The sequence below is a fragment of the Gasterosteus aculeatus genome, chromosome 13, assembly GCF_964276395.1.
Source record: "Gasterosteus aculeatus chromosome 13, fGasAcu3.hap1.1, whole genome shotgun sequence".
Lineage (NCBI taxonomy): Eukaryota > Metazoa > Chordata > Actinopteri > Perciformes > Gasterosteidae > Gasterosteus > Gasterosteus aculeatus.
In genome coordinates, this window is record NC_135701.1 from 13,000,283 (window position 1) to 13,023,928 (window position 23,646).

Here is a 23,646-nt window from a genome sequence, read left to right on the forward strand (position 1 = left end):
CCCAACACCACAAACGATAACAGACCTGAAATATGGATCTCCCACACTCACATATCTCTCTCTCTCTCTCTCTCTCTCTCTCTCTCTTTATCAGTCTATTTCTGCTCTCCCACTATTCCCGTCTGCTTCCATTGAAAAATGGCTAAATATTTCAGTCTTCGGCGGTGTGGGGGGGGGGGGGGGGGAGGGGTAATGACACATGATGAGAAGATCCACTGTAAGGATTAATGAAGTACATCCATCTTCAAGGCCATGCAAAGTAATTCAAAGCGTTTCACATGATATCATTAAATGTATGATAAAATAAGGCAAAAGATGGGCTAAACAAGAACATTTCAATAAAAAGTTTCATTGTTGATATGTGTTTGAAAACATGCATGCAGTGAGTAAGTAAATGCATTCAACATTCACTCTTGAATGAGTCTGAAATATGTGTATTTGTATTATGTAAAAAGATGATGAAAGCACAAGTGAGATTGCTAAATTGGACTTCTTCATCCAGAAGATTGATATGATTGAACATTGAGGGGAGATAATGAGAGAAAGAGTGGTAGGGAGAAGGAAAAAAGTAAAACACAATATGAATGCAGCCTTTCAGCTTCACTTTCATATTACTACCTCTGCAAAGCTAATCATATTTCTTCCAGATGATTAATCGATAGTAAAGGTGTTTTTTCATGGAGGTTTCTTCTCCCTTTGGAAGGATTTGCATTTCTGCAGGTGTCTGCACATAGTCAGCAAAAAGAAATCTAAACATTTAATATTCACACACCACGAACAACAATCTGCTCACATTTAATGAGAATAATATAATCCATCAAAGTAAACATGAAGCTTTTATTATCTTTTAACAGTGACTTTTTTGTAATTTTGCCAGTGCTATACTCTCATTCTAAATTGTTCATGAAAAAGTTCTTTGCTACCTGTCATTTACCCAAGATTCACATGAGGAAATGGAAGGAATCAGGAATTACAACCTCAATGTAACAACCTGATATGGTTAAATTCTTCAAGACACGTAACAGTAATTGGGGGACAATCAAAGTCAAATCGAGGTAACAAAACCCTGAATTGGGACACAACTCTTTTGCTTTGAGCTTGAAGGGTTCAAGAGGGCTTGTTAAAGCTTTTGCTACTCCAACTAACCTGTTGGCATTGAGATTGAGTTTCTCCTCCGCGTCTTTAAGGAGCTGTTCAAAGTCCAGCTCGCTGGGAAGGCCTGGAACCGGCGGCTCCACAAAGGCGTGGTCTTCAGGAAAATCCGCCGGCCACTCCATACTGCTTTGGAGGGACAAAGGGGAAACAGAGAGAGAGAGATAAACTTACTGTATACATAAGCACTCCACATGACATGTGATAGTTCCTGATGCGAAATAATGTGAAAGACAGCACCGGTGTCAGGATTATATCAACAATTCAGAGCAAATAATAGAGATCTGGAGCGTATTATCACAGCTGTCTGTCATGAAACTGAACCCGCAGGCTAATTCTGGACACTCACATGTGGACAACAATAATTTGAAATTTCCTCAAACAGGAGGCACAAATCAATTGGACCTGAAACAAAAGGAGGCTTATTATCAACCCGAACATGTTTCTTACAGTTCCCCTCCTCTTTCCTCCAACAATAATTTGCAGTAGAAGGACCCCTGATCAAAATGCATTGCCTCCACCTCTAACCGTTTCCAACTACTGGCACTATGATGAGTTAACAAAGGAAGAAAAAATAGACTTAATAAATAAACAATGAGGTGAGATGCTCTTCAGTTGATCCTTTAAATAAACAACTCATCTCCTTACGTCTCTGGCACAACTGAGGCCCCCCGCTACCCTGTGGTGCTTAACGCTCATGCTAACAGCCAATCCCACGCCGGCGCCGTGTTGCTGGGTCTCATATCAACATTGTCATCAGCGCGAGTCAAGTGGAAGGTAATGGAGAGTGTCTGTGTCAATTTGGCTTTCTCGCACTCCGCCTCTCGCCCCTTCATCGTCATCTGCTGTGATTTTAATAATCCCTGTCAAACTCCAAACAGTTCCCCACACTCCTCCGCTGCTGCGTACAGTCGATGCCCCTCTCCCTGACGGGGCAGACAGGAAGCTCAACATTCATTTAGCCTGCACAAAGGGAGGCCTGTCCAGCTGGACAAATATTATTTTCCTCCGCTGACAGCCTCACCGGTTAAGCTTGTCCTTTATTATTTCTCCATCTCTTCTTCTCGCTTACGGTTTCCCCTCCTCGTCATGCTCCCTCCGCGCCACTGTGAGCCCCTCTGAGCAGGGGCCCATGCACAGCCACTGCAGAGAGGGAATGCTGTTTTAAATCTATGGTTTGGGAAGTAAGCATTGTACAAACTGTGTGTGTGTGTGTGTGTGTGTGTGTGTGTGTGTGTGTGTGTGTTATATTAAACACAGTCTTGTTTGTTTCAACACCACACTCCTCTTGACATGTACAAAAGGCAGACAGATGCACTGCACTGTATGTCTGCTGGGTGTCTACCTCCTGCTCTGCTAATATATCATCTGTTACCTACTAAGAGTGTGTATATGTAAGCGAGTGTGTGTCGGGATTCTCCAAGCAGCACAAAGGGCCTCATTAGTACTATAGTCGAAATCTTCTGGTCTCTTTTGTCTTGTCATTAGCTCTTTACAAAGCAGATGTTGGAGGAGCTACTGTGTGTTTCAAGGTGTTGCAACAGGGACAAGTGGGCAGACGCTGGCTTTCTGAGACATCCACTCCACAGCTATTAAAACTGGGGAAGTACCAGCCGCTTACAGACCCTTACACACACACACACACACACACACACACACACACACACACACACACACGCCACTGTCTTATCTCTCTTGCTGCTACCTGTCTAACCCAGCTAGGCTAACACACAGGCCCATTTACAGTAATGAGTTTGTCCTGAAATATTTAGCAGCACGGTCCCCAGGCCGTCGCTTTAAAACCACTTAGAGCATGTCAAGTTAAAGTCAACATTATTTTAAAGCGGTGCACCTAACAGTCTGCTGTGAAGGAAACATAATAAATTAAATGGGTGCATATTCTGAGATCATAATACTGCTGAGAACTACTCACTTCTCATGCATGCCCAGGGGGGAGCGTGGCTTCACTGTTACTGTACAACCACATGGTCCTGCTACACTGTAGTGCCTTTGAATTATCTTTTATTTTAAAATAAGCCCTGTCTCTTTAGTGATGGGCTTTAATCGCATCATACTTAATATAGTGATAGTTGTGCTCTGTTTGGGAGGCACAAATCTGGTTAAAATATATTGGGCTTTTTGTTTATACTATAGGGAAATATGTGTACCTAATGTGTTCTTAAAATATGTTGCGTAATAAGACTGTTGTCTTATTAAAATTGTGGTGCCACAGCTTGGCATCATCATAACAAATGCCCATGTGATTAGCCTGCACTGAGGGAATGAACAATACATGACTTAATCCTGGTATGGCCTTGTCATTGCTGTTTTGTGGGATTGTCATCATCATTCACCAGTACTAAAGTATCCAAAACAAGGAATATATTACATCAACATTAATATTTAAACATATTGTGTAGCTTATAGCATCCCAACTGTCATTATTTCAGTAAAGCTCAATACTTCTGTTCTAAACATGCATTATTGTAAGATTATTGAAATAAAGGTTTTATTGGTATAACTGCAAGTGGAATGTAAATCTAGCAATAAATACAATGTAAAAATGTTGTGGGACTCAACTGTCTAAAATTCAAATTTAATTCATGACTTGTATCATCAATTATCAATTTAAAGACAAGCACACTTTTTTGTTGCATAGGTTTGTAAACTGGCTGATAAATGATCATTTAATTTAGTAGCACACCAGTATATACAGAAACACGGCAGTGAGACTGATTCAACACATCCAGAATGACGTTAATCATTTCATTCAGAGCTTCAAAAACTGTTTTAAGAAAAAGGCCATCATAAGAAAAGAACACCCGTCAAAATTAAAATGTTCATGTCGTGTTCAAACAGTAGCATGAAAGCAAAATGTATTAAGTGAAAGACACACAAGTCAGAGAAAAGTGGCGGATAATCACTTGTTAAAAGCCAGACCCGACAAATGCTTGGTGGTTTTGTTTTACTAGTGCCTTACATTTGTCCTAGATTCATAAAAAACAGAATTGATGTCCAATAATTAAGAGGTTAATAGCAATGCTCATTTGATAACATTCATGCGCACAGTTTTATATAAATGTACTTGTGCTGAAACATCTATTGGTAGATGAGAGAGAAATGCTTTGTGCCTTAAGCATACATGTCTAAATGTCTAGTTAACTTGAAATTGCTTGTTTTGGTAATTGTGATATCTTTGTCTCTGCATTAGAAATACTTACCATTGTAATTCTGGTTCCAGCAAGTTATCTATATTGTTTTTATATTGAAAATGGAACGAGTGTCACAAAAACATCTGCATTGATTCAATATGTTTAACTTACCTGAACAAGATCCTTTATATTCGATCTCGTAGAAATGTCTTTTACATGTAACGTTTAGCTTGATTTACGGTCATTGAATATGGACATTTTCCAGAGGTTTACGCAATATGTAGCTGTTAACAAAACGGTGAACCGAGATAAGTGAAGAGCAAACATGCCACAACGTTAGTGAACGATAATATAACTAACGTTACAATGACTGTGATGTGAAGATTATCCTTCAACACCACGGAACGTACCGTTATTTGGCAAACAGCCGTGCGGCTTCATAAGCAGCTTCTACGTCGGACCGGAGTTATTGTTATCAATCGATCAAACATCCCCGTTAATCAAACAGCGCCGTGTTATTTGTATGATATCCAGTTATTGTCGTTATTTCCGGGCACAGAAAGCGTCCGTGGCAACAACCTGGAAGTATCTCCATAACTACTTCCGCTAGATGGAACATTCCAACTCACAAACCAAATGGGGGAAGTTATCTTATATTGGCAGAAATACACGTACATTTGACCAACAAAAGATCTTATTGACCCACGGATATATCGTGATATGTTGTTAGCTTCCTTACTTGTGATACATATAGCCGTTTTTAGCCTTTTTATTTGTTGAAACTCATACTAGCCTATCGATAATCACCCATCTCCTAATTAGTTAGCTGTGCCTTGAACTTGTCAACACTTGATGGTTGGGCGGTGAATTTGCCTCAGAGTGCCTTTATATGTCACTTTCATTTACAGTTTCGAGTCGGAGTGCAGTTTATCACATATCTTTGGAACGAAGCAGCCAATCGCTGATACAAAACTCTGCTCAACGACATTGGATGTTGTTGTTGTCGCAGTTTTGGCGCGCCAGTGTATACTGGGAAGGATCATCAGTGGAATGAAGAGAGGTAGCTAACGTCACATCAGTCAACACTGTTTAAACTACTGCATTTGTTTACCGATGTATCTAACGCTTTTTGGGGGGGTATTTTAGTCAGCACATGTGTAGGTTACAAAACTATCCAACACATAACATTCAGGGCAAAGTTTGAATACACCCATTGTGTTTGTGTGCAAGAAAATGTGTAAGTGCATTTAACTGGTGAGTGATATCCCCCACATACCAACCTGTGTCACAAAGTTCATGCAGCATGAAACATGTTGTTCCAGTAGTGTTCATTAGCTATCATCTTGTTTAACAAGAATTGCAGCCTTGTGGTTTCCAGTGGATCTGGTGTAATTTTACACGCGAGAGAGTCTCACTTCTTCCTTGTCTTCTTCCTCGTCGTCAGGATGGAAAACTGCATGCACGTTTTCCAGGTCTCTGGAATCAAGACCCGGGATAAGAAGAAGGTTTTGGTCCAGATAATCCAGCAGCTGGGTGGAAAATACATTGGTGGCTCAGTGAGTTTTCCATAATTTGCTATGCATAGTTTGGTCAAATGCTTTCAACTTGTGATTCATATTCTATTTTACAGAGGTGTCTAATTTATAAGTGAAACCAACTGAAGTAAATCCAAAGAATTATCTGTCAATCATTGTGTGAATGACTCGTCTAATCACGATCACGTATCAGGTATTCTGGGTATTAGTCCTAGGCTGGTATTCTATGCAAGATAATATTGTGTATGAGGATTACAACAGTTTAACCGTGAATAAAGGAGACCGGAGTGCTGAACAGGGAGTGGCGGTTTGATATGAACTTCGGCTCTTTCGTGTCACCGTTTGCAGCTTATCAGATATGTGTTAATAATAATTAATAGTCCATAGTGTGTATGTAAAGTATAGATTTCAATATATATTTCCCCTTTTCCATAGTTGTGCAGGTCCTGACATGTTTGTGTTTTTTCTCACAGCTGAGATTGGGCGACAGTTTGATGTTATTATGAAGCCATTTATGTCGCAATGATAACACCACGTAGCCCCACCTACAACTTTAATTCATTCCACTTAAAAGAACTAGGTCTTGCCAATTATTGTTGCCTGTTACGTGTCATTAGACTGATTCCCTGCTAATCCCACAGGTCTATCAGCATTCCTCCACCCATCTCATAATCCCTCAGGTTTTGTCCAGCGAGAAGTTTTTGGCCGCCTGTGCTGCAGGTCAGTCACAGTCAAATTGATCAAAACTGCTTTTCTAAATAAACTTCTTAAAATCCTTCACTGCAGTTGTCCTTTTTCAAAGTCCCTGGACCGACACAACATCCCCGTTTTCTCTTTCCCCTGCTAGGAAAGTGGGTTGTGACTCCACAATATGTGCTGGACAGTTTTAAGAACGGATCCTGGCTCTCAGAGGGACCCTATGAAATTGCCATTACCACAGGTGTCTCGTCTTCAGTCTACCCCGCCAGGCAGTGGAGGGAGAAGGTGTCCAGCGGGAGGGTAACCGGGGCCTTTCAGGGCTGGAGGGTTCTCCTGATGGTCCGGGAGCCCAGCCGCAGGGCCATGTTCAAACGGTAAGGCATCACGCAAACTTTAGCGCAACAAAACATCCATGAATGAATAACATTTTGCAGACAAGGATGCTGGATCAGCTCAACTTTGATATTTCCCAGGCTGCTGAAAGCAGGTCGGGCCAAAGTATACCACTGCCCTCTTCCCCCTCACGCCTCTGTCACTCATGTCATGGCTAAACCCGTCACAGAGGACTCGAAATCCCACAATGCTCCTTGCTACCCTGTAAGCCACATTGTCCAGCACCTCTTTGGGGTAAGTCTGACTAATTTATGGAAAATATCGTCCTAATTTATTGTCTGTCTCATTGTGTTATTGTCATTTCATTTTACCATTTCCTTGTGTTATTTAAATGTTGTCCTACTTGCAGTGAGTTCTCAAGTCTGAAAACCTCTTATTTGAGTTTGAATTGGTTAATCAGAATTATTACTTAAACAATTTTTTATTTAAAGCTTTGTTTCAATATAAGAATATTATCTTGAGGATGTTAGTTAAATGTCTAAAACTGTATCCCTTTTTATGTTTGTTTGGCAGAGCAATTGTGTGGATATGAAGTTCAACATAACGAATGATGTGTCAGCAGAGACAACACAGGACGGTTTTGTCGATGTGGACTTCTCCAAGCTGGAGACAGAGCTCCGGGACTATATCATCAGACAGGATGTACGCGTTTGTGTGTGAAATGAATTTGCAGAGAAGCTCGTACTTGCTCTACATTCTGTCCACCGGAATTACTAATGCTATTGTTAATGCGGTCCTTTACTCCAGGCCCGGCCGAGACTCTGCCTCCTTGAATTCCTTGGTTACCATGATCCACACCGGCCACAGCCCCAGGTAGACACGTGCACACAGCACCCGCCTCCTCTAACTTTGATCACTGCCAAACATTTCTAAAATAACTGTGTTTCATCAAGAAGATCAGGTCATTCAATTTCCTTCATGTCATACATTTCAATGGAAAGTGACATCGAGAGCAAGGGCGCATCATACCCAGGTCACCAATTTAACCACCGCTGTCAGCTCATGTGAGAGTTCTGATTGGCAGGCCTATTAACGATACTTTCCACTGTCCTGACCACACATTACCCAAGTGGATCTCCATCAGATTGCTATTATAAGTGCTCATGTGTTTCCAATTCTGTAGCTTCTGAATCCGACTGCTATTTGCCATTAACAGACAGTCAAAAGAGACCTGCAGGAACTTTTGATGCTCATTTACTTCCTATTTCCATTACCCTTCTGCCCTCCGGCCTCTGCCGTCTGTCTCTTTGACTGCAATGTTTTCTCCTTCCATGCTCCCCTTATCCTACATTATTGTTCTTTTATCCATCCAGGGTACTGAAACGGACTTCAGCAATGTGGCTAGCATGATAGAGTGTGGGCTCTTCACTGAAGCCTTGGACTCAATCAAAAGTGCTATCTTCCCAGGCCTGCTTCCCCCAGCGTCATACCTGGTGTCCCTTTTAGAATATGCACAGCAGGTAGGACCAAAATTACCAAACCGCTGAAATTCCCCCCTGCTGCTTCACAAACCTCAGGGGAAGCTTTTCTAGCTGCCTTTTAGTCTTTTCTTAATAAATGTCGTTGGACTAAAATGTAATTTGACACTTTTATTCAATATTCAAATACCCAAAACTCAATCTGTCTGTTCATTATTTCACAGGGTAATGCCACATCTGTCTTCTTGAGGAATTTCCAGCAGGTCATGTACAACCTTCTTGTCACCAACCCTCCCTGGCTGCCTCCCAGCACAGTGAAAAAATATTTAGCCCAGGTGTTGCAGTGTCCTCGATGCAAAATGGGCCTGTGGCCTTTTCTGGAGACAGCCATCAGGTAAAGGTCATCTACCGTTATTTTGTTTGCATTTTAAATGTTGGGAAACCGATACTTGCACACTCTTTTCCAATATAATATAACTCAATTTGCATTGTTGACATATGTTGAAAAGGTAATATAATTATTTTGTCACATATTTTTTTATGTTCCTCTATTTCCTTGTATTCCTTTAGTTACTGCCTGTCTAGTGATGCCACTTGTCATCCGCTCCCTGGACCTGCCCTGCCAACACTGTTACATTTCCATAGTGACCTTCTGGCATTCTTCCTCAAGCTCTTCCAGGGGGAACTCCACTCTTTCACCAGCGGGTAACTGTGACGTGTACAGTGTGCGAGATAGGGCGAGGTCTTTCCTCACATCTGTTCACCCATAAAGCTCTAAATCCTTCCTGCGTGGACACAGTTGTGAATGGGGTTTCCCATTATTTTGAACATTTAAGAACATGGCTTGAATGTAATATATTTCAGTTTGAACTTGCCTTTATTTATTTAACAGCATCTAATGGAACAGTCTAGCTTTTCCTTAGTCTCCCTCGCCTTCTCCATCTTCCTGCTCAGAGACTTTGTGCCGCATGAGGCGACAGGAGTCTCTCAGGCTTCAGCAACAGGATCTTTGCTGTATGGAACCTTCTGGACAGTGTGGGAGCGCTCCACGCTGTTGTCCCGAGCTGTGAAACAACTAATCCAGCTCTTGGTACAGGCTGTCAGTGAGGTAAGTACTGGGGAACTCATCATTTCTCCTTGGCGGGTGCGTTACACCACCATAGATAATTGCCATTTGGGTCACATTTGTGATCGGACCGGAAAAACAAAGTCACTCCTACTCTTGGAGCTTGCTAACGGGTTTATCTTCCCTGAAGGACTACGCTGAGAGGGAAGAGGTGCAGAAGCTGCATTTGGCAGAAACTCTGCTGGACCTCCTGTCTGTATTGGTGGAGTTCTGGTGTCAGCAGCACTTCAAGCTGAACCAGAACCTGGTGGAAAAGGGCCTCAAAGACCTAGCAGAGCACTTTGCTGTCACCAGCCAGGGTAATGAATCAAAATAGAAATGTTTTACTTTCATACATGTACCTTTTGTATTTCATGTTGTCTGTATGTGACCATAATGCACCAGAAAATAGAATGTGGAATGAAATACATAGTTTACAAGTAATTCAATCCCACTGTTTACCGTTACATATTTAAATTTATATTTATATTTTATATTGCAATCCATCCAGTTCTCACTGGCTGGTATCTGATGTCTCTTCCCTCTCTTTTCCCTTGCAGATGTATCTCCAGAGGTTCTGGCAGAGCTTGTTGTCAGGATTTGCTCGACTAGACTTAAGTTGATGATAGCAGATGCCATATTTAGGAGTCTTTGCTGCAGAAGTGGAATCACAGTTGGAGATGAACCCCTCTCTCTTAAGAAAATGGTTTGTGTGTTTGTTTGCTTTTTGTTTCTCACCTGATTTTCCATCAACCATTCACAGAAAACGTCATTAATCCTGAAATAGTTTTGCATAGGCATGCATCTCTTACTTCTGTAAATCCTGCTAGTCATGTGCTGCTTAGTTCAGTAAGTCATGAAGACATCTTGTAAAATGCAAGTTTGAATGGTTTGGTTAGCGGGCATTTTCAGTTCAAATTCCCACACACATGCATACACACAGTTTAAAAAAAACTCAGGATACTAAGCAATTAAAGAAACTAACAGCAACACTAATTAAAAAAAGATTTGCGTTAATAATGCCGGGTTTAATTGTTTTGATTTTTTTCTTTCGGTTTACTATAAAAAGGAATAAAACAAAGGAGTTTTGCACTAGTTAACTACTGCATTGTAAATCTGATCTGATAAATGTTTATTTAACAGCTCTCTCCTCCCAGACAATCATTTGGCTGATGTTAACTACCCCTTGCAGTAGAACATCTGGCTTTCTCACTCACGGCTGATGTTTTTGTGCCTCCTCAGTCCACTTGCGGTGTAAAGGCACCGTCTAACTTTGTGTGTGTCTGTGTGTCTCCGACAGGTGCTGTCCTACATGCCTGCACTGGAAAATTTAGCTCAGAGACCCTCTGGTGCTTGCCTCAGGACCAAACCCACCCCCCACAGCCGGACCAGCCAGGGGACCAGATGCAGGTCAGATACACACAGCTGTCCATCCACCACTGTTCATCTCTCACGGCACATTCTCATCAGAGCCTAGGCTGAATATTTGAGACAAGGAAGACATGCATGCAGAGGACAGGGATGCACAGGCACCAGTAGATTGGACTGTAGGTGCTTTCTCATTCCAGCGCCTTATTTTAGACTCAATTTTAAACCACCAAATCCATGGAAAATGTTCTTATGTTTGCAGGTCATTGGGCGGATTTCAAATTGTCTATTGCTCTTAATTATAACTGGGCGTAAATCAGTGTTTGTACGTTGCCAATTGCTTAACCTTTTTAATATTGAATCCAATTAAATACTACTATACTTTGCTTTTTTGTTTCCCCCAAAAGTCTCTTAAAGGAACCGTGTGAATTTAAGTGATTTAAAATTAGCAGCATCTGTTTTTAATACATTTCTGGATATATATACATTATTTTAATCTTGTGTCTAAAATAGCAGAACTAGTCAACCAATTAGTCTACTTTGCATCCGTCGTCAGGTTTCCACCATTTAAACCCAAAAATGGTACGGGCCCGATGAGAAATGTGAGTGAAAAGGAACAAAGGAACACCTGGAGAGAGGATGAAAGTGTGTGTGTGTGTGTGTGTGTGTGTGTGTGTGTGTGTGTGTGTGTGTGTGTGTGTGTGTGTGTGTGTGTGTGTGTGTGTGTGTGTGTGTGTGTGTGTGTGTGTGTGTGTGTGTGTGTGTGTGTTAGGGGTGAGAAGCAGAGATGCATGAATGGAGGGACTGAGGGAAAGCTGGAGAGGGACAAATAGAGGTCAGACAGAGCGTGAGGAGTTGGCATGTGATGGGTCATGCCCAGGTCTGATCCTATCAGTGTGTGCTGGCTGAAAGGAGGGGTGCATGGGGAGGTTAGACCCTCTCATCTCTAACACACACACACACGGAGCTGAGTCTGATTTGGACAGGAAGCTGACAGATAGACAGACCAGGAAATCCCATCAGGCCTTTGTGTCTTCCCATACGACCACCAGCGCTCAGCCTTCACTCCCCTTTCCACCTCTCTTGATCTACACTCACATACAAAGTCCCTCTCTGAATGCCAACACACTCTCCATACTTGGTGTCAGACATCTGCTGCTCCACCAGCAGGTAGTTGGCCTGGGGAAGGGGGAAGAGCCACAAGGGAGCAAGTTCATGGGAAGGCTACTGGTTCACGCGTTGCTCCGTTCTACCCTTCCCTCCGTCCCGGCTTGGGCTTTCTGCTTGTTCTACTTTCTGCTTTCCCCTCCGTTTCAGCGATTTAGTTTGTTTTGACGTGAACATGAGAGGAACGGAGTGAAACAAGTAATGCAATCTGCGCGTGTGAGATAAAGAAATGCCAAAGGGCGTGTAAAACCATTTGACCCTGAAAGAAAGAGCGAAATCAAAATGACAAAGCCTGTGATGAATTGAGAACAGAAACCAAAAGGAAATCTTGTTTCTTCATTTTTCATGCTTGAATGTATATTATACATTCAAGACAGTCATAATCAATTAACACATCGTCTGTTGAAGCATTTATGAGTCTGGCACACTCCTCAGTTTCTGAGCATTTACAATGCAATTCTCTATGTTGATTTATGTTGAATAAAATCAAAGAACTCAACTATATTTTTTTTGTCAAAGCACTTGTCAGTAATTCATGGTCCTAAACGGGATAGGAATTAAAAACAACATTTTTACCGAGGCGGATTTTAAATACAAATGTGACTGCTGCGTTCTATCGTTTCAGACGGTTAGAAGACAAAACAAAAAAGAATCCTAGTGCGATGTTCCGTATTGGATTCATCAAAAGAGCAGGACAAAGAGGTCATAAAGGTTGAGAGGAGCCACGCGACCCGCTTTGTCTTTCATTTCGGACTGTTCCAACGCATTAGGCTGCGGTTACTGTGACTTGAAGCCACTGTGTAGTGTGTGAGATGGCGAGTGTGCTTCTTCTGCACCAACAAACAGACCGGCTGGCATCGGAGGACACGTCCAAGCCACACACAGCCCACAGACCGACTATTTAGGTGGCTCTTTGACTTCCCTGCTGTCAGCGAGGCAGCAAGTGCCTTTAGCAGAAGGGAAGCTGAAATTAAACGCGTTTTTTATTTATTTTTTTGTCCTGCTGGCTTAACTAAAGCTCTACAGTGTACTGCTATTATTATTATAATTATTATTATAATTATTATAACTAGAAAATGCATTTCCTGCTGAAAATGCGTTGGAATGCAAAAAGCTGAAAGCTGAAATGAACTTTTTAAAATAGCTGAAAATACAGAAAGTTGAAGGGAATTTGAATACATTTGCTGAAATTATAGATATTAGAAAAGCTGAAATGAATTTGAAATTGCTGAAAATACAGAAATGGGAGAAGCTGAAAGGAATTTCAATAGATTTGCTGAAAAAGCAGAAATGAAAACAGCTGAAATAAATTTGAAATATTGCAAAAAAATACAGAAATGAATAGTGAAAAATTGCTGTTGATAGAGGCATAAGAATAGCTGAAATTATTTTAAAGAACTGCTGAAAATACAGGAAGTGGGGAAGCTGAATTTCAATAGATTTTCTAAAAACAGAAGTTGCAGGAGCTTAAATTTGTTTAAAATTGTTTGTAGTAATATTAGTAGTAGTATTAGTTATAATTGTGGTATTAGTAGTACTAGCAGTAATAGTAGGTTTAGTATCAATAGCAGTAGAAACAGCTGTAATACTATTAGCCATAGTCGTATTTGTAATAACATTAGTAGTAGTTGTAGTATTAATAGCAGTAGAAATACTAGTAGTATGGTAGTAGAAGTATCAGTTGTAGTACTAGAAGTACGAGTAATATTCGTAGTGGGAGACAGAATGTTTGTTATTCAAACTAAGAAGTTTTTAATTAATAGGCCTCATCACAAACATTACAGTAAAAATTCCCTCCATGTGGCTTTTATTTTGAAATTATTGGATTGGGTGGGTTGGGGGGGTGTAGATAGAGGGAGGGAGGGTGAGAGGGTGAGGAAGGGAGGGGTGGTGAGGAAGAGATAGAGGGAGAGAGAGAGGAGGAGAAATAGACAGACATACTGACTGACTGAGTGATTAACAGTAAGAAGAGGTCAGGGTGGAGGGGGGAGGGGGGGCGAGTGTCTTTATCATATTGGTCTGTTGACAGAAAGCATAGCTGCGTCATGTGACTCCACTAATCAGGTCATTGGAGCAGCTGTGAGTCACACACAGAGATACTGCAGCGTGTTTACGAGTAACCACGGCAACGGCGCACCTATTGCATTGGGTGGGGTGGGGGGGTGTAGATAGAGGGAGGGAGGGTGAGAGGGTGAGGAAGGGAATGGTGGTGAGGAAGAGAGGGAGAGGGGAGGAGAATTAGACTGACTGACTGACTGAGAGTGATTAACAGTAAGTAGAGGTCAGGGGGGAGGGGGGAGGGGGGGCTAGTGTCTTTATCATATTGGTCTGTTGACAGAAAGCATAGCTGCGTCATGTGACTCCACTAATCACGTCATTGGAGCAGCTGTGAGTCACACACAGAGATACTGCAGCGTGTTTACGAGTAACCACGGCAACGGCGCACCTATTGGATTGGGTGGGGTGGGGGGGTGTAGATAGAGGGAGGGAGGGTGAGAGGGTGAGGAAGGGAATGGTGGTGAGGAAGAGAGGGAGAGGGGAGGAGAATTAGACTGACTGACTGACTGAGAGTGATTAACAGTAAGTAGAGGTCAGGGTGGAGGGGGGAGGGGGGAGGGGGGGCTAGTGTCTTTATAATATTGGTCTGTTGACAGAAAGCATAGCTGCGTCATGTGACTCCACTAATCAGGTCATAGGAGCGAGCAGCTGTGAGTCACAGACAGATCCTGCAGCGTGTGAGTGCTCGTAACCACGACAACGGCGCACCTGTGCTCATTAACGGCTGCAAAATGCAGAGACATGGCAGCAAGTTACACAGAATCCACACCTCACACAAATGAGAACCAGCGCAAAACTATAACAGCTATCTAAAAAATACGGCGTTTGTATGAGACCCAAGACTCTACCGAACGCGTGGATGTGCTTTTTATGTCTGTCCGGTAATAAATACGGCTCCTATGGCCGTTTACAAAACGTGTACCTTGTGGATTTTTGTGAGAAATATGTCGGCAGATTTGTATTGGAGCCTATGGGGCTTTTGGCAGAGGTTGTGTCACTCAAACACTCCTTGCGCCAAAACTAAAAAACTCTGGGATTCCATGAACACATTAATCCAATCAGCACAACCATACCCTCATTAATCTGAAGAAATGAAGCCTCTAGAGTGTATACTTTGGCTGCAAGGACAGAAGTTCCATATTTTTTTAACCAGATTCCTGCGATGCCCCACACTCTAGCCCGCGAGCTCTCCACTCTAGCAGACGCAATACACACTCATGTAAAAGTCAGAAACGGAGCGAAGAACTAGTGAAACATAATCAGTGATAATGAAAAAAGTACAATAGATATCAAGAAGCAGTTTTTTTCATAAAATAGTTGAGACTTGTGTGAACATTTGAGAGTTGAAATGGTGTCTGTAGCTGAAAGATTTGCGAAGCTGAAAAATCTGAAAGTTGAAGAAGTTGAAGAGGATTTGAAAAGCAAACTCCATTTGAAAACCATGTTAAAATATTAACGATTATTGATTTATATAAATTCAAGCTTAAGAGGTAGAAAGCTGAAAAGTCATAGCCCTCAAGCCAGAAAGAAGCTGAACATTTTAATATTTGAAGGATTTTAATAGCTGAAAGTGTGAAGGAGTTGAAAGGTGGCGCGGAAGAAATAGAAGTTGAAGATGAAGAAACTAGAAAATGCATTTCCTGCTGAAAATGCGTTGGAATGCAAAAAGCTGAAAGCTGAAATGAACTTTTTAAAATAGCTGAAAATACAGAAAGTTGAAGGGAATTTGAATACATTTGCTGAAATTATAGATATTAGAAAAGCTGAAATGAATTTGAAATTGCTGAAAATACAGAAATGGGAGAAGCTGAAAGGAATTTCAATAGATTTGCTGAAAAAGCAGAAATGAAAACAGCTGAAATAAATTTGAAATATTGCAAAAAAATACAGAAATGAATATTGAAAAATTGCTGTTGATAGAGGCATAATAGCTGAAATTATTTTAAAGAACTGCTGAAAATACAGGAAGTGGGGAAGCTGAATTTCAATAGATTTTCTAAAAACAGAAGTTGCAGGAGCTTAAATTTGTTTAAAATTGTTTGTAGTAATATTAGTAGTAGTATTAGTTATAATTGTGGTATTAGTAGTACTAGCAGTAATAGTAGGTTTAGTATCAATAGCAGTAGAAACAGCTGTAATACTATTAGCCATAGTCGTATTTGTAATAACATTAGTAGTAGTTGTAGTATTAATAGCAGTAGAAATACTAGTAGTATGGTAGTAGAAGTATCAGTTGTAGTACTAGAAGTACGAGTAATATTCGTAGTGGGAGACAGAATGTTTGTTATCAAACTAAGAAGTTTTTAATTAATAGGCCTCATCACAAACATTACAGTAAAAATTCCCTCCATGTGGCTTTTATTTTGAAATTATTGGATTGGGTGGGTTGGGGGGGTGTAGATAGAGGGAGGGAGGGTGAGAGGGTGAGGAAGGGAGGGGTGGTGAGGAAGAGATAGAGGGAGAGAGAGAGGAGGAGAAATAGACAGACATACTGACTGACTGAGTGATTAACAGTAAGAAGAGGTCAGGGTGGAGGGGGGAGGGGGGGCGAGTGTCTTTATCATATTGGTCTGTTGACAGAAAGCATAGCTGCGTCATGTGACTCCACTAATCAGGTCATTGGAGCAGCTGTGAGTCACACACAGAGATACTGCAGCGTGTTTACGAGTAACCACGGCATCGGCGCACCTATTGCATTGGGTGGGGTGGGGGGGTGTAGATAGACGGAGGGAGGGTGAGAGGGTGAGGAAGGGAATGGTGGTGAGGAAGAGAGGGAGAGGGGAGGAGAATTAGACTGACTGACTGACTGAGAGTGATTAACAGTAAGTAGAGGTCAGGGTGGAGGGGGGAGGGGGGGCGAGTGTCTTTATCATATTGGTCTGTTGACAGAAAGCATAGCTGCGTCATGTGACTCCACTAATCAGGTCACAAGGAGCAGCTGTGAGCCACAGACAGATCCTGCAGCATGTGAGTGCTCGTAACCACGACAACGCCGCACCTGTGCGGCTGCAAAGGGGCAGACACAGGACAGCGAGTTACACAGAATCCACACCTCAAACAAATGAGAACCAGCGCAAAACTATAACAGCTATCTAAAAAATACGGCGTTTGTATGAGACCCAAGACTCTACCGAACGCGTGGATGTGCGTTTTATGTCTGTCCGGTAATAAATACGGCTCCTATGGCCGTTGACAGAACGTGTACCTTGTGGATTTTTGTGAGAAATATGTCGGCAGATTTGTATTGGAGCCTATGGGGCTTTTGGCAGAGGTTGTGTCACTCAAACACACCTTGCGCCAAAACTAAAGAACTCTGGGATTCCATGAACACATTAATCCAATCAGCACAACCATACCCTCATTAATCTGAAGAAATGAAGCCTCTAGAGTGTATACTTTGGCTGCAAGGACAGAAGTTCCATACTTTTTAAACCAGATTTCTGCGATGCCCCACACTCTAGCCTGCGAGGCCCCGCCTCTAGCAGACGCAATACACACTCATGTAAAAGTCAGAAACGGAGCGAAAAACTAGTGAAACTTAATCAGTGATTATGAAAAAAGTACAATAGATATCAAGAAGCAGTTTTTTCATAAAATAGTTGAGACTTGTGTGAACATTTGAGAGTTGAAATGGTGTCTGTAGCTGAAAGATTTGCAAAGCTGAAAAATCTGAAAGTTGAAGAAGTTTAGGAGGATTTGAAAGCAAACTCCATTTGAAAACCATGTTAAAATATTAATGATTATTGATTTATATAAATTCAAGCATAAGAGGTAGAAAGCTGAAAAGTCATAGCCCTCAAGCCAGAAAGGAGCTGAACATTTTAATATTTGAAGGATTTTAATAGCTGAAAATGTGAAGGAGTTGAAAGGGGGCGCGGAAGAAATAGAATAATAAGTCGGAACTAGAAAAGGCATTTCCTGCTGAAAATGCGTTGGAATGCAAAAAGCTGAAAGCTGCACTGAATATTTGAAAATAGCTGAAAATACAGAAAGTTGAAGGGAATTTGAATACATTTGCTGAAATGACAGATATTTGAAAAGCTGAAATGAATTTGAAATTGCTGAAAATACAGAAATGGGAGAAGCTGAAAGGAATTTCAATAGATTTGCTGAAAAAGCAGAAATGAAAACAGCTGAAATAAATTTGAAATATTGCAAAAAAATACAGAAATGAATATTAAAAAATTGCTGTTGATAGAGGCATAAGAATAGCTGAAATTATTTTAAAGAACTGCTGAAAATACAGGAAGTGGGGAAGCTGAATTTCAATAGATTTTCTAAAAACAGAAGTTGCAGGAGCTTAAATTTGTTTAAAATTGTTTGTAGTAATATTAGTAGTAGTATTAGTTATAATTGTGGTGTTAGTAGTACTAGCAGTATAAGCAGTAATGGTAGGTTTAGTATCAATAGCAGTAGAAACAGCTGGAATATTATTAGCCATAGTAGTATTTGTAATAACATTAGTAGTAGTTGTAGTATTAATAGCAGTAGAAATACTAGTAGTATGGTAGTAGAAGTATCAGTTGTAGTTCTACTAGAAGTACTAGTAATATTCGTAGTGGTTATAGTAGTATTTGAAAGAGCAATGCGTATTTCAACGAAACCGCTTCATGGTTAAGGTACAGATAATCATTGAGGCTTTTAGTTTGTAATGATGGAATTGGGTGAGGGGGGGTTGGGAGACAGAATGTTTGTTATTCAAACTAAGAAGTTTTTAATTAATAGGCCTCATCACAAACATTACAGTAAAAATTCCCTCCATGGGGCTTTTATTTTGAAATTATTGGATTGGGTGGGGTGGGGGGGTGTAGATAGAGGGAGGGAGGGTGAGAGGGTGAGGAATGGAGGGGTGGTGAGGAAGAGATAGAGAGGGAGAGGGGAGGAGAATTAGACAGACTGACTGACTGAGAGTGATTAACAGTAAGAATAGGTCAGGGTGGAGGGGGGAGGGGGGGCGAGTGTCTTTATCATATTGGTCTGTTGACAGAAAGCATAGCTGCGTCATGTGACTCCACTAATCAGGTCACAAGGAGCAGCTGTGAGCCACAGACAGATCCTGCAGCGTGTGAGCGAGTAACCACGACAACGGCGCACCTATTGGATTGGGTGGGGTGGGGGGGTGTAGATAGAGGGAGGGAGGGTGAGAGGGTGAGGAAGGGAATGGTGGTGAGGAAGAGAGAGAGGAGGAGAATTAGACAGACTGACTGACTGAGAGTGATTAACAGTGAGAAGAGGTCAGGGTGGAGGGGGGAGGGGGGCGAGTGTCTTTATCATATTGGTCTGTTGACAGAAAGCATAGCTGCGTCATGTGACTCCACTAATCAGGTCACAAGGAGCAGCTGTGAGTCACAGACAGATCCTGCAGCGTGTGAGTGCTCGTAACCACGACAACGGCGCACCTGTGATCATTAACGGCTGCAAAATGCAGAGACATGGCAGCGAGTTACACAGAATCCACACCTCAAACAAATGAGAACCAGCGCAAAACTATAACAGCTATCTAAAAAATACGGCGTTTGTAAGAGACCCAAGACTCTACCGAACGCGTGGATGTGTTTTTGTGTCTGTCCGGTAATAAATACGGCTCCTATGGCCGTTGACAAAACGTGTACCTTGTGGATTTTTCTGAGAAATATGTCGGCAGATTTGTATTGGAGCCTATGGGGCTTTTGGCAGAGGTTGTGTCACTCAAACACTCCTTGCGCCAAAACTAAAAAACTCTGGGATTCCATGAACACATTAATCCAATCAGCACAACCATACCCTCATTAATCTGAAGAAATGAAGCCTCTAGAGTGTATACTTTGGCTGCAAGGACAGAAGTTCCATATTTTTTTAACCAGATTTCTGCGATGCCCCACACTCTAGCCTGCGAGGTCCCCCTCTAGCAGACGCAATACACACTCATGTAAAAGTCAGAAACGGAGCGAAGAACTAGTGAAACATAATCAGTGATTATGAAAAAAGTACAATAGATATCAAGAAGCAGTTTTTTTCATAAAATAGTTGAGACCTGTGTCAACATTTGAAAGTTGAAATGGTGTCTGTAGCTGAAAGATTGGCGGAGCTGAAATATTTGAAAGTTGAAGAAGTTGAAGAAGTTGAAGGAGGATTTGAAAACAATCTCTATTTGAAAACCATGTTAAAATATTAATGATTATTGATTCATATAAATTCAAGCTTAAGAGGTAGAAAGCTGAAAAGTCATAGCCCGGAAGCCGGAAAGAAGCTGAACATTTTAATATTTGAAGGATTTTAATAGCTGAAAGTGTGAAGGAGTTGAAAGGTGCCACGGAAGAAATAGAAGAATAAGTCGGAAACTAGAAAAAGCATTTCCTGCTGAAAATGCGTTGGAATGCAAAAAGCTGAAAGCTGCACTGAATATTTAAAAATAGCTGAAAATACAGAAAGTTGAAGGGAATTTGAATACATTTGCTGAATATTTAAAAATAGCTGAAAATACAGAAAGTTGAAGGGAATTTGAGTACATTTGCTGAATATTTGAAAATAGCTGAAAATACAGAAAGTTGAAGGGAATTTGAATACATTTGCTGAAATAAAAGATATTAGAAAAGCTGAAATTAATTTGAAATAGTTGAAAATACAGAAATGGGAGAAGCTGAAAGGAATTTCAATAGATTTGCTGAAAAAGCAGAAATGAAAACAGCTGAAATAAATGTGAAATATTGCAAAACAGAAGTTGCAGGAGCTTAAATGAATTTTAAAAAGTACAGAAATAACAAAAGCTGAGATGAATAAAAAGAGGTTTAAAATTGTTTGTAGTAATGTTAGTTGTAATTTGGGTATTAGTACTAGCAGTAGAAGTCGGTTTAGTATCAATAGCAGTAGAAACAGCTGGAATACTGATACTATTAGCCATAGTAGTATTTTTAATAACATTAGTAGTAGTTGTATTAATAGCAGTAGAAATACTAGTAGTATGGTAGTAGAAGTATCAGTTGTAGTTCTACTAGAAGTACTGGTAATATTCGTAGTGGTTATAGTAGTATTTGAAAGAGCAATGCGTATTTCAACAAAACCGCTTCATGGTTAAGGTACAGATAATCATTGAGGCTTTTAGTTTGTAATGATGGAATTGGGTGAGGGGGGGTTGGGAGACAGAATGTTTGTTATTCAAACTAAGAAGTTTTTAATTAATAGGCCTCATCACAAACATTACAGTAAAAATTCCCTCCATGGGGCTTTTGTTTTGAAATTATTGGATTGGGTGGGGTGGGGGGGTGTAGATAGAGGGAGGGAGGGTGAGAGGGTGAGGAAGGGAGGGGTGGTGAGGAAGAGATAGAGGGAGAGAGAGAGAGAGGAGAGATAGACAGACATACTGACTGACTGAGTGATAAACAGTGAGAGGTCAGGGTGGAGGGGGGAGGGGGGGCCAGTGTCTTTATCATATTGGTCTGTTGACAGAAAGCATAGCTGCGTCATGTGACTCCACTAATCACGTCACAAGGAGCAGCTGTGAGTCACAGACAGATCCTGCGGCGTGTGAGTGCTCGTAACCACGACAACGCCGCACCTGTGCGGCTGCAAAAGGGGAGACATGGCAGCAAGTTACACAGAATCCACACCTCAGACAAATGGGAACCAGCGAAAAACTATAACAGCTATCTAAAAAATACGGCGTTTGTATGAGACCCAAGACTCTACCGAACGCGTGGATGTGTTTTTATGTCTGTCCGGTAATAAATACGGCTCCTATGGCCGTTTACAAAACGTGTACCTTGTGGATTTTTGTGAGAAATATGTCGGCAGATTTGTATTGGAGCCTATGGGGCTTTTGGCAGAGGTTGTGTCACTCAAACACTCCTTGCGCCAAAACTAAAAAACTCTGGGATTCCATGAACACATTAATCCAATCAGCACAACCATACCCTCATTAATCTGAAGAAATGAAGCCTCTAGAGTGTATACTTTGGCTGCAAGGACAGAAGTTCCATATTTTTTTAACCAGATTTCTGCGATGCCCCACACTCTAGCCTGCGAGGTCCCGCCTCTAGCAGACGCAATACACACTCATGTAAAAGTCAGAAACGGAGCGAAGAACTAGTGAAACATAATCAGTGATTATAAAAAAAGTACAATAGATATGAAGAAGCAGTTTTTTTCATAAAATAGTTGAGACTTGTGTGAACATTTGAGAGTTGAAATGGTGTCTGTAGCTGAAAGATTTGCGAAGCTGAAAAATCTGAAAGTTGAAGAAGTTGAAGAGGATTTAAACACGATCTCCATAGGAAAACCATTAGACGAAATATTCATGATTACTGATTTATATAAATTCAAGCTTAAGAGGTAGAAAGCTGAACATACATAGCCCTCAAGCCAGAAAGGAGCTGAATATTTTAATATTTGAACGGTTTAAATAGCTGAAAATGGGAAGCAGTTGAAAGGTGGCACGGAAGAAATAGAATAAGAATAAGTTGAAATAAAGATTAGAAGAACAATACTTGGAATGCTTAAAGCATTCCAACTAATAAAGATTCGAAGAACAATACTTGGAATGCATCTCAATGCATTCCAACAACTAGAAAAGGCATTTCCTGCTGAAAATGCGTTGGAATGCAAAAAGCTGAAAGCTGAAATGAACTTTTTAAAATAGCTGAAAATACAGAAAGTTGAAGGGAATTTGAATACATTTGCTGAAATTATAGATATTAGAAAAGCTGAAATGAATTTGAAATTGCTGAAAATACAGAAATGGGAGAAGCTGAAAGGAATTTCAATAGATTTGCTGAAAAAGCAGAAATGAAAACAGCTGAAATAAATTTGAAATATCGCAAAAAAATACAGAAATGAATATTGAAAAATTGCTGTTGATAGAGGCATAAGAATAGCTGAAATTATTTTAAAGAACTGCTGAAAATACAGGAAGTGGGGAAGCTGAATTTCAATAGATTTTCTAAAAACAGAAGTTGCAGGAGCTTAAATTTGTTTAAAATTGTTTGTAGTAATATTAGTAGTAGTATTAGTTATAATTGTGGTATTAGTAGTACTAGCAGTAATAGTAGGTTTAGTATCAATAGCAGTAGAAACAGCTGTAATACTATTAGCCATAGTCGTATTTGTAATAACATTAGTAGTAGTTGTAGTATTAATAGCAGTAGAAATACTAGTAGTATGGTAGTAGAAGTATCAGTTGTAGTACTAGAAGTACGAGTAATATTCGTAGTGGGAGACAGAATGTTTGTTATTCAAACTAAGAAGTTTTTAATTAATAGGCCTCATCACAAACATTACAGTAAAAATTCCCTCCATGTGGCTTTTATTTTGAAATTATTGGATTGGGTGGGTTGGGGGGGTGTAGATAGAGGGAGGGAGGGTGAGAGGGTGAGGAAGGGAGGGGTGGTGAGGAAGAGATAGAGGGAGAGAGAGAGAGAGGAGGAGAAATAGACAGACATACTGACTGAGAGTGATTAACAGTGAGAAGAGGTCAGGGTGGAGGGGGGAGGGGGGCGAGTGTCTTTATCATATTGGTCTGTTGACAGAAAGCATAGCTGCGTCATGTGACTCCACTAATTACGTCATTGGAGCAGCTGTGAGTCACACAGAGATACTGCAGCGTGTTTACGAGTAACCACGGCAAC

General features: G+C 40.9%; 2 protein-coding genes across 10 annotated transcripts in view; one reads left to right on the plus strand and one right to left on the minus strand.

Annotated features, from left to right (window-relative positions):
- The window catches only part of kiaa0825 (KIAA0825 ortholog), a 97,695-nt gene extending 92,792 nt beyond the window's left edge, over nucleotides 1–4,903 (minus strand). Inside the window, exons 1-4 of one of the 8 annotated variants that reach the window (XM_040196254.2) lie at nucleotides 4,715–4,874; nucleotides 4,476–4,588; nucleotides 2,177–2,295; nucleotides 1,147–1,278 (exon numbers count right to left, since the gene is read on the minus strand). In XM_040196254.2, coding sequence (XP_040052188.2) covers nucleotides 1,147–1,277 — 131 coding nt within the window. In that variant the 5' untranslated portion in view covers nucleotide 1,278; nucleotides 2,177–2,295; nucleotides 4,476–4,588; nucleotides 4,715–4,874. Of the gene's footprint in view, nucleotides 1–1,146; nucleotides 1,282–2,176; nucleotides 2,296–4,475; nucleotides 4,589–4,714 lie in introns of all 8 variants that reach the window. The other 7 variants (XM_040196255.2, XM_040196257.2, XM_078087608.1 and 4 more) reach the window with 7 other exon arrangements.
- Nucleotides 4,904–5,101: 198 nt separating this feature from the next.
- slf1 (SMC5/6 complex localization factor 1) overlaps nucleotides 5,102–23,646 on the plus strand; it is a 35,849-nt gene continuing 17,304 nt past the window's right edge. For both annotated transcript variants that reach the window (XM_078087617.1, XM_040196561.2), the window contains exons 1-14: nucleotides 5,102–5,364; nucleotides 5,749–5,860; nucleotides 6,481–6,559; nucleotides 6,687–6,912; nucleotides 7,012–7,165; nucleotides 7,445–7,573; nucleotides 7,679–7,744; nucleotides 8,245–8,391; nucleotides 8,574–8,743; nucleotides 8,920–9,054; nucleotides 9,304–9,457; nucleotides 9,606–9,774; nucleotides 10,015–10,160; nucleotides 10,755–10,864. In XM_078087617.1, coding sequence (XP_077943743.1) covers nucleotides 5,750–5,860; nucleotides 6,481–6,559; nucleotides 6,687–6,912; nucleotides 7,012–7,165; nucleotides 7,445–7,573; nucleotides 7,679–7,744; nucleotides 8,245–8,391; nucleotides 8,574–8,743; nucleotides 8,920–9,054; nucleotides 9,304–9,457; nucleotides 9,606–9,774; nucleotides 10,015–10,160; nucleotides 10,755–10,864 — 1,796 coding nt within the window. In that variant the 5' untranslated portion in view covers nucleotides 5,102–5,364; nucleotide 5,749. The remainder of the gene's footprint in view (nucleotides 5,365–5,748; nucleotides 5,861–6,480; nucleotides 6,560–6,686; nucleotides 6,913–7,011; nucleotides 7,166–7,444; nucleotides 7,574–7,678; nucleotides 7,745–8,244; nucleotides 8,392–8,573; nucleotides 8,744–8,919; nucleotides 9,055–9,303; nucleotides 9,458–9,605; nucleotides 9,775–10,014; nucleotides 10,161–10,754; nucleotides 10,865–23,646) is intronic.